Source organism: Salmo salar, chromosome 16 (assembly GCF_965601325.2).
Source record: "Salmo salar chromosome 16, fSalSal1, whole genome shotgun sequence".
Classification (NCBI taxonomy): domain Eukaryota; kingdom Metazoa; phylum Chordata; class Actinopteri; order Salmoniformes; family Salmonidae; genus Salmo; species Salmo salar.
In genome coordinates this window covers 75162832-75175883 of record NC_138306.1, presented here as the reverse complement: position 1 = coordinate 75175883, position 13052 = coordinate 75162832, and the positions used below count along the sequence as shown (strand labels likewise).

At 44.5% G+C, this 13052-nt stretch overlaps 1 protein-coding gene and 2 non-coding genes across 4 annotated transcripts; 1 reads left to right on the top strand and 2 right to left on the bottom strand.

The window, feature by feature from the left end:
• The first annotated feature begins 166 nt into the window (after positions 1–166).
• On the top strand, positions 167–9845 carry LOC106592212 (SLAIN motif-containing protein 1). 2 transcript variants are annotated; one of them, XM_045697772.2, is made up of 9 exons: positions 167–1304; positions 2415–2548; positions 4880–5011; positions 5616–5717; positions 6477–6626; positions 7069–7437; positions 8237–8389; positions 8609–8906; positions 9018–9845. In XM_045697772.2, exons 1-9 carry the CDS (start codon positions 889–891, stop codon positions 9091–9093), a joined length of 1830 nt encoding a protein of 609 aa, XP_045553728.1. In that variant the 5' UTR covers positions 167–888; the 3' UTR covers positions 9094–9845. The 2 variants fall into 2 exon arrangements, with proteins under 2 accessions (XP_045553728.1, XP_045553729.1); XM_045697773.2 differs by lacking the exon at positions 5616–5717.
• Positions 9846–11089: 1244 nt separating this feature from the next.
• trnae-uuc (transfer RNA glutamic acid (anticodon UUC)) lies at positions 11090–11161 on the bottom strand. The gene has a single exon. It is a non-coding gene; the product is annotated as a tRNA-Glu (tRNA).
• A 1778-nt stretch (positions 11162–12939) lies between these two features.
• Positions 12940–13011, bottom strand: trnae-uuc (transfer RNA glutamic acid (anticodon UUC)). The gene has a single exon. It is a non-coding gene; the product is annotated as a tRNA-Glu (tRNA).
• Positions 13012–13052: the final 41 nt, after the last annotated feature.

The window sequence follows — 13052 nt, the reverse complement described above, 5'->3', positions numbered from 1 at the left end:
AAAATGAATGGCCAGTAACGTTACAGCTGCACCTTAACCAGGTGCTGTCCACTGTCATGGGGTGCTGAAAGTCCACATTAGGGATTCTGCCTTAGTCGCTGTCCATGGTGCTGAAACCTGTGGTAGCAGATTCTGTATTTATATTTCGTGCCTTCAGAACTTTCACTCCTGCGTTAAATTGGAAGTCACCACAGTTCCATCATGTGCTGTCTCAAATTACACCACAGGATGGCGATAAATGCGCATAAAATTCCCTGGTTAAGCCAGGGGAGTGTTCAAGATGCATGGGCGCTCTGTGCATGCGGTTGTAGAATATGTACAGTGGCTGGTGAAATTATTATTCAATAGATCTCTATGTGTATATCAATGAAGTGAATTGTGTATGCTTGTAGATAATAAAATAAATGGTTTAGACAATATCTTGTGTTATCAAAAGGTAGGCTATAAACAAATAATGTATTTTCACTTTGGACGTAATCTCTCATTCTCGGTTTTAATAAACAGATTTGAAACAAAAATGTTGCACTTTCTAGTTACGGACAAAGGCAATGTGTTGTGCATTGTCTTTGTGGTCAAACAAATAATTGTCACTTATCAATGTCACAACTGTGAAGTTTGAGGAGAGAACGCTTGCACGCACCTGTCCTGAAATCACTAATTAGGCAACGGTGGACTCAGCACGCTGGGGGTGGAGACAGTCTGTAGCACGCCACCATCCCTCATTGGGCGGCATCTGAATGCTCTAGTCCTGATGGGCACTAGAGCAAGCGAGATACAACCCATACCTAAATCACAGTGTGGGGCAACGGGTGAGCTGAGACTGAGTGTAGCTTACCCCGTCCACCATTTAATAAAAATATATATCGGGTATTTGTACTTTTCCATCCAATGGATGCAGCAGTGATGAACCCCCAGATAATGACGGATGTCAACGGCAACAGCAATGCCGCGAACGCCGAACTGGAGGTGAAAAAGCTCCAAGAGCTGGTTCGGAAATTGGAGCGGCAAAATGAGCAATTGAGGACGCGGGCGAACGGCTGCACTGGCAGCCCCCACATTCTACCTCCCTCCCCGGCCTACATGGCCGGGAGCTACTGCATACCTAGTCCGTTACCGACGCTACTGTGCCAGTCTTCCTTGGAGTCATTTTTCCCGTTGGACGAACCGTTCGAATATTTACATTCACATTATGTTGATACTGCTCTCGAGACGGATGCTGATTATATGGAACCTACGGTTCTGGATGAGGTGGACATTCTGGACCTAGATGCTATATTCTCTAATGAAGACTCTGAAGCTACCTGGTAACTATTTCACAATGTCCGATGGTTTGTATAATGTAGCTGAGAGGTGGCAAATTTAATCTGACAGATTTCTTTGAAACTTGCAGTCCTTATTTGCATATGACAATTTATCTGTCATATACGATGGTGATGCAGTGTTCTGTTTATTTTCTAGGATATGTGACTGTTACTCTGGTAGACGTAGGCCTATGGAATATAATGATGTACCTGCAAATGAGACTCAAATCCTAGTAGGAATGATATACGACAACAAAGCCACACCTTCGGAGCAAATTGGACAGAAATATGGAGCTGACACCTGTTCCAATGTCATTCGATTTGGCTTTAGCGAACACAACACATCGATTTGTTGCAATTTATCATAGTCAACGATTATGATTGAGTAGACGGCCACTGTGCTCTGAAAATGTGCCTGTTGAAATGGAGGCTAGACTGCATCAGTCTGAGACATGACGACTGGACACAAAGTGCTGTTATTTTAGTGGTAAAACGTATGCAAAAGAATACCCGCTGATAAAAGGTGACATTATAGTTTTGACTCATTCTTTATTATGTCAAATCTATTAGAGTGCCCAAAACCAATTTTGGACTGCAGTCAGAATTGGCTGCTCCTCACTATGCGCCACGGTTTGCACTTGTTGGCTACAATCAATATGATTCTATTCTCAGGTCCTAAGTGAGGTTTTGGCTTGATGTACATTTTTGGGATCATAGTAAAACTGGAAAACGTATCCCTGATCCGAAACCAGTCTTCCCTGTAGACCCATAAGGGTTGATATGGGACTATAGGGCAGTAAAATCCTCTTCATTCCTCCTCTTCTGGCTCTCATCCTCAGTGGTGGTTCTAGACCATTTAATCTGGGGGGGCCAAGCTGGGGCCAGTTGTACTGTTAGAGGGGCCAGTTACATTAGATGTTGTTATATCGTTTTCTTCACTGCATTGCAGGCATTAGCAGGCAAAAGACCATGTTCATAATCATTCAACAATGTATTTGCATTTCCATTATAATTTTCATTTGCATTACATATTCAGTATCAGGTCACATTAACTGTATTCTCTGGTTGTTGTGGTCACATCAACTGCTAGTGCTCATCCTGTCTTCCCTGCAGGCTCTATGTGTCAGCCAAGGCCCGGCTGTGGGGGGAGAGCCCTGTTACCCCCCTCCAGTGGAGCAGACAGGTCCTGGACAGCCCCAGAACAGAGGTGGAGTCTGCCCGCTCACTGTGCCTCAGGTTGGACCAAGGTATGAGGAGGGGTGGAAACTAGGGACCAACAAGGGTGGATGGATGGATGGATTGATAGATGGATGGCTATATAATAGACCATAGGTTTCTATCAACCTGCCGAAGCGTTTTGTTTTCAGACTTTCTTTCAGCAGATGGTTATGATTCTACTTTACTGTGTGTGTGGGTACATGGAGGTGTGTGTGGGTACATGGAGGTGTGTGTGGGTACATGGAGGTGTGTGTGGGTACATGGAGGTGTGTGTGGGTACATGGAGGTGTGTGTGGGTACATGGAGGTGTGTGTGGGTACATGGAGGTGAGGGGGGGGGCTAGCACTGTGATGTCTTGAGCTCAGTGTGAAACAGGTCCTCAAGTCTCTCAGGATTATGTAACCAGCCAACTCCAGACTATTTTGCACTCTGAGGTAAAAGTACAGCACCTTGCCAGATAGTCACTAGCCACACCCAGTACTGGCTACATTAAACTACACACAGTACTGGCTACATTAAACTACACCCAGTACTGGCTACATTAAACTACACCCAGTACTGGCTACATTAAACTACACCCAGTACTGGCTACATTAAACTACACCCAGTACTGGCTACATTAAACTACACACGGTGGTCATGCACAAGCGGAGTCACTCCTGAAAAGACAGCCGTATACAAACCTACACACCCACACATTCGCAGCATGGTTATGACAGTGAGGGCATTCATTTCACCTGGTCAGGTGATGGAGATCACGTTCTAATTCACGGGTTTCAGTGGAGAGGTGACTGGGTCGAATGAGAATGAATGGGTGGCCGTGAAGCGGAGGTATGAGTGGTAACGTCAGGGTTAATGCCTCTACTCCTGATACATTCCATGGTGTCCAATGACCACTGAGAGTGGACCTTGGGTTAATGTCTGAGAGGAAGCTGTGGTGTGAAACAGGACAGTGAATAGATGTAACGTCTCCCACGGTCTTCGCTGAAGGTAATGTATTAATACAGCTTTAGTCCTCTAAGCTCTTAATGAGAGGTGAAGCGCTGGCCACAACTGTCTGTCACTTTCAACCACTTAGTGTAAACACACACGTCAGCTTAATTGCATTTCTTTTCACTATTATATATTTGAAAAGTATCTGTTTTTGCACATTAGATCCAATTTAACTTGGCGTTCATATCATATACTTGTCATGCAACAGCTTATCGTTGCATCAGTGCAGCTGCCATTTTATTTTTTTAACCAGGCGAGTCAGTTACGAACAATTCTTATTTACAATGACGGCCTAGGAACAGTGGGTTAACTGCCTTGTTCAGGGGCAGAACGACAGATTTTTACCTTGTCAGACCTGGGATTCGATCTAGCAACCTTTCGGTTACTAGTCCAACGCTCTAACCACTAGGCTACCTGCCGCCAATGCATCATGTGAACTACAGGTAACCGCCAAAATAAAGGGAACAACAACATAAAGTGTAATACTTATAAAATATACTTTTATCCCTCATACTCTTGTTTCCTTTATTTCGTCAGTTACCTGGATTTCACTACAATATATTGCTGTAAGGATCTCTACTAGAAGCCCGTGTATTAATTCCACAGTAGCTGTAACTGCAGGAAAAGCCTTCCGCTGCTTTCACACTTGACCTACTATCTGCCTGTTGCTACGTTCACAGGGCCTCCCTCGGCAACCAGAGGGGTAACCATGGTTACCGTGTTTACATGAAAGGCATCTCGCCTCGATGCTGCTAAGTGGCTTATATTCTCAGTGACAGGTATAACGTAACCCCACTCTATCTGTGGTGCAGGGATATATGCAGCGCTGTGTTGAGCAGCTCACAGTCGAACCACCACACAGAGGGAAAGAGAGAGATGATTTGCTTTTTCAGCTCTGCCACATTTATTAATCATTCTTCTCTCTCTTTGTTCTTTTGATCCACCACATCTCTTCTAGGTAGATTGCTGGGATATTTGCTTAGCGAGTGTTCATTACTGTAGGTCTCCTCTATGAATATATATCAGATGGTGTGTGTGGTCGCTGCTCCGTCCCTGGTCCTGGCCTGTGCTGAATGGGTGTGTTGAGCAGTGTGTGTGTGAGGGTTGTGAATGCAGCTTTGTCTCCTGGGCATTGGACAGCAGATGTGTTCCCTGGCTGCTACTGAATAGTGGTTCTGTGACTGTCACAGCAATGTGACGCGCTGGGTGTGAGGTAAACAACCGCTTCACACTGCTGATCTCTGTTCCTTGTGAGGGGCCCGGAAAGCACTGACAGCTGTGTGTGTGTGTGTTTTGGGGGTGGTCCGATACAGTACAGTATGACATTGCCTTTTTCCCTCCCTCCTCCCCCTACCTCCCATGTGTAGTCCATAGGTGGCGGGGGGTCTTCTCCAGCCACTCTTCCCCTGCCCTCCCCCTGAGACGTGTAGCTGGAGTGTCCCCCCTCAGTGCCTCGTTCTCCAGGTCCTGCTCCACCCCTCCGCCCGCTGACAGACCTGGTAAATACACACACAGATTACTGTGTGACATAATAATGTTACCATAATATTACCATATGACATTAGTTGAACTAGGCGTTTTTCAACCTTGCAACCTGATCAGGAGAAACTCTTGTCCCTATTGAGCAGGAAACCTCTGCGCCCTATTGAGCAGAATCGGGGCCCTATTGAGCAGAATCGGGGCCCTATTGAGCAGAATCGGGGCCCTATTGAGCAGAATCGGGGCCCTATTGAGCAGAATCGGGGCCCTATTGAGCAGAATCGGGGCCCTATTGAGCAGAATCGGGGCCCTATTGAGCAGAATCGGGGCCATATTGAACAGAATCGGGGCCATATTGAACAGAAAAATCCTGGGCCGTGTTGAGCAGAAACTCAACTCTCCTGATCAGTTCACCAGGTGAGGAAAACCCCTGGTCCTTAGACATGAGGGCTACTCCATCCATGATTACTACTTAAACATGGTATTTCACAACTGAAAAAAATACCACAGTCTCTTCATTGAAATAGTTGTATTTTTTCTCCATTGAAACAACTCTCCATGATTCGCTCTTTCTCTCCCCCTTATCCTGTCTCTGTCCCCTCCCTTTCTTTCTCCCTCCGTCAGACTCATTCTCCTCACCCCTCCATCCTCTCCTCCACCTGTCCCTGACTCCTGTAGGGAAGGCTGAGAGAATTCCCACATTCCTCCCAGCCAATCACAATCGCAGTAAGCCTCGCTCGCTCCCCCGCTGGCCCACGTTGTCTGTCTCTCTATGTCATGTCAAGGTTTGCATCTCAATAGTCTGTCTGAAAGAGCTTCCTCTCCTTGTCTCCTCTCCTTCATTCCTGCTGATGTTAGAGATATGGACAGGTGAAACGCCTTAAGTTTCACCTACTGGCTGTCTTGTTAGATCAGAACAGAGGTGGACACAAGAAGAGAGGAGAGGACGCCACTATAGACTATTGAGAAGTCCCCGAGGTCATCATTCATCATTTGTCACGGCAAGAGAAGGAGTGTTTCAGTGTGTGTTCAGTTTCTGCTGCTTCAGGTGTTTGCCATGTGAAGTTCAACATAGTGGGATGGTGAGGGGACAGACTTGAGGTGAAAAGTCAATTTGGTGATGGTTGCTCCACATGTCACACAGCTAGGTCGAGCCTGTGGGACCTGGTTGGCGGCCATAATGGAAAATGGCCATAGGGGCTTGGAGTGGCCATAAACACAATATGGCCTTTTCTAGATTTGTCTGTTATTTGTGGTGCTTCTATCACCAAAGGCACAATTCCATGATGTGGCCTCCCTACTAACAGTGACTCGGCAATGTTTCTTAAAGGGAGAGGGATGTTTTTTTGCTGCCAGTGTACCTCTATCTAAACTAATCTTGCTTTTCATCTGGTCAGTATTCTTTGTGTTCATTGTTAATGTAAAATCTCTGCAATGTCATTTGTCTGTCACCTGACCTTTGAACTCTGTTGTTGTGTGCTGAAGGCCGCAGCCTCCGGCGGTTCCTCCTCAGCCCCCAGTCTTCCATGGACAGTGAGCTCAGTGCCTCTGAGCTGGAGGATGACTCCGTCACGCGGGGATACAAGCTGCAGGACCTTGTTGACGTCCAGGTCATGGCTCGTCTGCAGGAGGACAGTGAGTCCCTCACCCTTTATTAAAAACAGTTTTGGTGTTGTCACATAGTTGTGACTATATATTGTTTTACATAGTAAGAGGTGAGTTTTCCCCCCTTTCTATGTAAAAGTGTGGAAAATGCTTTATAAATCAGAACCACTTATTGTTATTATTATTAACTATTGAGCAGGTGACCTGAAAGGGAATAACTCTGGGCCCCAAGGTTAAAAGTAGGGCCCAGAGTTGTTCCTGGTCAGTTCATGTGGTCTTAGATTCCTGGCCATTTTCTTGCCCTTTATTGTTCCTCTCTCTCCTTATCTTCCTCTGTCCTTCTCTCCCTTCTAACACTGTAACATGTGATACAAGAACTCAGACTTCATCCAGGCTTTATTAACCTTAACCTCAGGCGCAGAAGGTGACGACTGAGCGTGTGCGTGTTTGTCCGTATTTCCCCCTCCTTCAGGTCTTCGTCAGGACTACGCCACCACCTCCATCAACCGCCGCAGCGCCAGCTTCTCCTTCCTCTCCCTTCATCACAGCGGCGAGGCCGACCTGGAGGAGGAAGAGGATGAGGAAGAGTACGGGCAGCTACCTCCTCCCCAGCCCCGCCTGACCCGTGTGGGACCCACCCTGCAGCGCGGCCTCTCCCACTCCCACACCTTCTCCAGCATACGGGACTGGAGGAGGAGCACAACCAGCCTCTCCAGCCCCTCCACCCCTCAGTACCCCTCTGGAGGATTCTCCTATCAGCCCCCACCCCAACCCCAGGCCCTGGCCAGCCCCACACTCAGCACCTACACACCCGAACAACAGGGCTTCAGGCCTGGATCAGGTGAGCATGCCTGGCCCATGCAGGTACTTGGGTTGCGTTCATTAGAGAAAATGGGAGATTATTATTATATTTTTTTTAAATGATGACAATAAATGTTTTTATTGGACAGTGTTCTCCTGTTCGGTGTCTATTGGACTCAACCCCGGCCCTCTGCTTAAATTTATGAAATCTCACACTAATAAGAATTCTTGCTTTGCAAGACTCTCCTCTAATAATGTTTTGTGTGTATTTATGTTGGCTATGTATTTTGGAGATCACATTTGGAATGTACATTTTTCAAACAAGCCTTTTTGTTGTCTTGATGGAACATTTGCATAACAACAAAGTACAATATTAGTAGGGCTACAAAATAATTGACACACGACATGATGGCCCTCTTATGAAATAGTTATACTAATCTATTTATAGGTTTGTGTTCAACTTGTCATTGTTTAATGGCGGAACAGGTCATTAAGGTCACCCACTCGTTAGGTACTTCCCTAGCCTGTTGACTGTACTGGCAGACTACCAGGGATGTGCTCACTGTAAGCCTCTTCAGACACTGACTGTTCCGTAAGCTCTTGGAGGCTATTCTGTTTCTGTTCTGGGAGCTAAACAGGAGAGGGACACTGGCTAGAGGGTGGTGAGATTACAGGAGATGTTTATCTTTGGGGCCTCAACACTGGTGTTCTTCAAGAGAGATTAGTGAGTGACACGTATTCCCTTGAAGAGGGCTCTATGTCGAATCTGAGATGATAAAGTCTTAGTCATCTAGATCTGTGGCCTTGAATTTGTGTGTGTGTGTACACATTATATTTAGATAAGCTGCGGAGGAGCATGCCCAACCTGTTCAGGGCTCCCAGTGTGCCTAGCCCACTGAGCCCAGCCAATCACATCGGCTCTCCTTCCACCCTTCGGAACAGTCTGAGCTTCGACTCGTCCAATGGGCTGGCCAGCAGGCTACAGTCCTCCAGTGAGATACCGTCTTCTTTGTTTTAGCTCTGACCATACACATACTATAAAAACTGCAGAGCTTGATTGACTTGCCAGAATTCATCAAATTGAAAATGATCATTCTAAGTAGGTAGTCTATACAGTAGATCTGAGGAAAACATGAATATTATATCAATTCATTAAATATTCCATTAATCTGTATATGATATTGTCAACCCCCTGTTCCTCTCCCCACTAGTCCCTTCACCCGGTCAGTTGCAGAACAGAGTCCAGAGTGTGGGGAACTTCCAGTCGTTGTCGCGGCAACCCCTCAAAGCCACAGCCTACGTCAGCCCCACTGTGAAAGGGCCAGTTACCATGCCGACCTCCACCAGTCTGCAGTCCCTGAGCGGCATCAGTGGGATCCCCCTCCCCAGTAAACCAGCCGTGGGGGTTGGGGGCACTCCTACACCCCCCCGGAGCAGCCTGCCCCGCCCAGCCTCCTTTATCGGGACCAGCTCCACCCCTCGAAGCAAGATCGCCCAACCCACACGCAGGTAGGCTACTGTAGGACACTAGGGGTGCGCCAACAAGCTCAAAACTAGGTTCTTGTTGTCTGGGATTGTAATTTCCTATTTTTCGTCTCAATCTGATCTTCTTTTCCCCAGTTTATTGACGCCTCCTAAGAGCTTGTCCACCCTGAGTGCCCTACGAGACGGGAGCTGGAGAGATGGCTGCTACTGAGACAGGGATGAATGGAGACATGAATGGAGAGATGAGATCCAGAGAAGAAGAAGAGCTGGCAATGTAGAGAGACCCTGCTGGTTGGGGTCACTCACTGCCACACAAAGTGTTCTTGGGGAATTGAGAAGGCAGGTCAACCAAACTATAGGGAATAACAACCTTGTGTAGAATGCCCTCATGATTGGGTATGTGAGGTGTGGTCAGCACTCAACATGCATTCTCCACCTGTCCAATTTGGTCTGTGCCAAGGGGAATCCCCCTGTTGATAGTTTATGCACTAACAAGTTTTAACCACATTATGGTTACATTAACATAGAAAGAGCTGCCACTTTATGCTAATTAAGCCACAATTAGTTTTTTTTTTACTTTGGAACTCTGATTAATAAAAGGTGTATTTTCTCTTAATGGAGAGCACCAAATATGCTGCTAAAAAAAAGTCAAAATCAATCCCTATTGTCTGGGTGTATTTGGTCTAATTTTTACATGGCAAGGTATATTTCAAATAAATCTTATATTATTTATTATGTTATGATTAGTGTAGAGACTAAAGTTAACTTTCAGTGTGCATTGTTGGGATGCTGATCGTATTGATGCAATATTCTTCATTATTTTTTTTATGTGAAGCATATTAACCAAATTAAAGCTAATGTCTGAATCTGTTTACAAAATGTCTCACCAAGACAGGGAAATGACTTCAAGTTGTGTTTTGGACACTTTTTAAACTATAAAGATTCACTGGCATATCTATGAAATATTTGTAATTGTTGCACTGATTGTACAAGTGTGAATTGAAATGTAATTGTTTTTGTTCATTATATTTGTGATATTGCACTTTTATGGTTAATTATAATTTTGTTGATGAAGAGCACAGGGTAGATGTTTTGTCTTTTGGGATGAAGGATTACTTTTTAAAGATCACTTACGTAGCATTCTGTCTGTTAATCATGTTTTCAGTATTTAAGAAAAGCAGGTTAGTCTTCTCACCATCTTTCTCAAAACATTTTTTTTTACTGTATTTAATTGAATGAGTGTAGTTGTTTTAAAAACTAAAATTAAAGATTTTCAAATGATAAAAGTATTATTTGAACCTGATATTCAATTATGTCTCGAGTTAGTAGGCTACTGGTTATTTTCACAGGTGAAGTTCTTACATTTTCGCTAAATTTGTCAGATTGATTGTATTCAGTTTCCGTATCAAACAACATGTAACACTTTCTGTTTCAAGCCTATCCCAAACTATAACCCTTACCTTAACCACTCACCGTTAATGCCTAACCTAAAAAATGTGGAGTTAATGTCTAAACAACCTTACACGGAACCCAAACCGCGAGCGCCATTGTGCATAAATGTATTTTGTCCCCCCACACCAAACGCGATCACGACAAGCAGGTTAAAATATCAAAACAAACTCTGAACCAGTTACATTAATTTGGGGACAGGTCGAAAAGCATTAAACATGCATTGTTATTTTACCTGAAATGCACAAGGTCCTCTACTCCGACAATTAAACCACACATAAAACGGTCAACCGAATTGTTTCCAGTTATCTCTCCTCCTTTCAGGCTTTTTCATCTTTGACCTTATATGGTGATTGACATCTAAACTCACGTGGGTATAACCAATGAGGAGATGGCACGTGGGTACCAGCTTCTATAAACCAATGAGGAGATGGGAGAGGCAGGACTTGCACCAAGAGCAGTGTGGGTACAATAATTGAATAACATGGATTTCTACATTTATTTTGCAACGCTCGCGACGTGTCCGGTCTGGTCAGCATGTTACAAATTTGACCTTGAGTAACGTGGATGAACGTGTAATTCTGGTGTGAGACTGTGAGCGCTAGTGTATCATTACTAGAGTAGCCTACATCGGATAGAATATTCTAATTTGTCAGTTCGCAATATTTTAACAGTCAGAGCCACAGGCAGGCATATACCGTACCTGTATCTTTAGGCCTACTGTGCATAATATTTTCAAAGTTTTAATAAAATATCTGTTCCCATACCGGGAGTCGAACCCGGGCCGCCTGGGTGAAAACCAGGAATCCTAACCGCTAGACCATATGGGAAGTCGGATAAATAAATAGTAATTTAACCGTGAAATACACAAGTAAGCCTACTGGTACTGTAGAGGGGTATTACCGAATTCTTGAGTATCCCCAACATTACACATTTTTGTTGTAGCCCTGGACAAACAGACCTCATTCAACTCATTGAGGGTTTGATGATTAGTTGAATCAGGTGTGCTTGTCCAGGGTTACAATAAAAAATATGTAAAGTACTACTTAAGTGATTTTTTGGGGGTATCTGTACTTTACTATATATATTTTTGACAACTCTTACTTCACTACATTCCTAAAGAAAATAATGTACTTTCTACTCCATACATTTTCCCTGACACCCAAAAGTACTCGTTACATTCTGAATGCTTAGCAGGACAGGACAATTGTCCAATTCACGCACTTAAAGAGAAAATCCTTGGTCATCCCTACTGCATCTGACCTGGCAGACTCACTAAACACAAATGCTTTGTTTGTAGTGACGTGTCGTTCGCGAACGAGCCGGCTCTTGTTGGTGAACGTTGGGAGCCGGCTCGCATATCAGAAAAGCCGAATATATTTAGAAAAAAGAAGATATGAATAATCAAAATATTTAAGTTAGTAGAATTAATTAATTAAAATAACGAAGAAAAATTATGTAGGCCTAAATACTCAAGCGCACACACATTCCTTCTGACTGTCTGCTCAGACTAATAGCCTCACCTCTTGTTCCTGTCAATCAGACACGCGGTGTCAACCAATGATCCAAAGATGCGCGAGGCAGGACCGAGCCAACTCACTCACAGTTAGCAGCCGAGGAGAGAGGAAGGACAGCGGTGAAAACAACAGCTGGAAGATGAGTCGGAAGCACAGTAGCATTTGGATGCATTTTAATAATGTAGACAATGTTAGAACACAGTGTATAATTTGCCAAAACATAATCTCATATAAAGCCGGTTCTACGCACAACCTACACCGGCATATGAGAAACTGTGCACCCAACCGTGAAGCTAGCTGTAGCGGAGCTTGGAGAAACTAGCGGGCCTGCTAGTGATAGTGGTGGAGCCAGTATCCACTCAGTCAAGTAGACCTACTCCGCGACCCACACCTACGCAGTCTTCTATGGATCAGTTCATGCCAAAGTAGCAAACAAGGCCAAATTGGCCAAATCTGTAGCAAAACAAGGCCGATTTCCAGCCATTTTCGATCGTGGAGGACAGAGGTTTTAGAAATTAGAGCAATCGTCTAAATCCAATGTACACAATTCCAAGCAGGAAAACCCTTTCAAAATCACTTATTCCACAACTGTACGAGAGCACACAGGCTTCAGAGCTGGAAAGAGTCTAAAAAGCTACTGAAGTTTGCCTTACCACTGCCTGCTGGACATCAAGGGTAACCACTTCTTACCTGTCGGTTACATGTCACTTCATTGAAGATTTGAAGATACCCACGGCTTACTAAAGTCATGACAGGGAGACTGCATAGTGGCCACATCCTGAGAGGGTCTTCTTGAAAACGGGACAAATAATTACTGAGAGAAGAAAGTGCGGCAAATGTGATACTCAAGTATATTTTAGCAATTAGACTTACTTTTGATAATAAAGTAGATTTAAAACCAAATACTTTCAGACTTTTAATCAAGTAGTATTTTAGTGGTTGAATTTTACTTGAGACATTTTCTATTAAGGTATCTTTACTTTTACTCAAGTATGACAATCCGGTACTTTTTCCACCAATGTATTCGAGGAGCACAGTGAGGAAACACTGCTAAAGAGAACATGTTCAATGATGTTTAAACAAAACAGTTGTTCCCATACCGGGAGTCGAACCCGGGCCGCCTGGGTGAAAACCAGGAATCCTAACCGCTAGACCATATGGGAGGTCTTGGACATTGAAAGGACTATAGACTATTTGTTCTGTC

Bases quoted from the DNA above. Each gene is read 5' to 3' on its own strand.
- LOC106592212 (XM_045697772.2), top strand. From the start codon at position 889: ATGGATGCAGCAGTGATGAACCCCCAGATAATGACGGATGTCAACGGC. The intron at 5,012-5,615 runs GTAAATACACAC...TCCCTCCGTCAG, and splicing joins TCCGCCCGCTGACAGACCTG to ACTCATTCTCCTCACCCCTC. The intron at 7,438-8,236 runs GTGAGCATGCCT...CATTATATTTAG, and splicing joins GGGCTTCAGGCCTGGATCAG to ATAAGCTGCGGAGGAGCATG.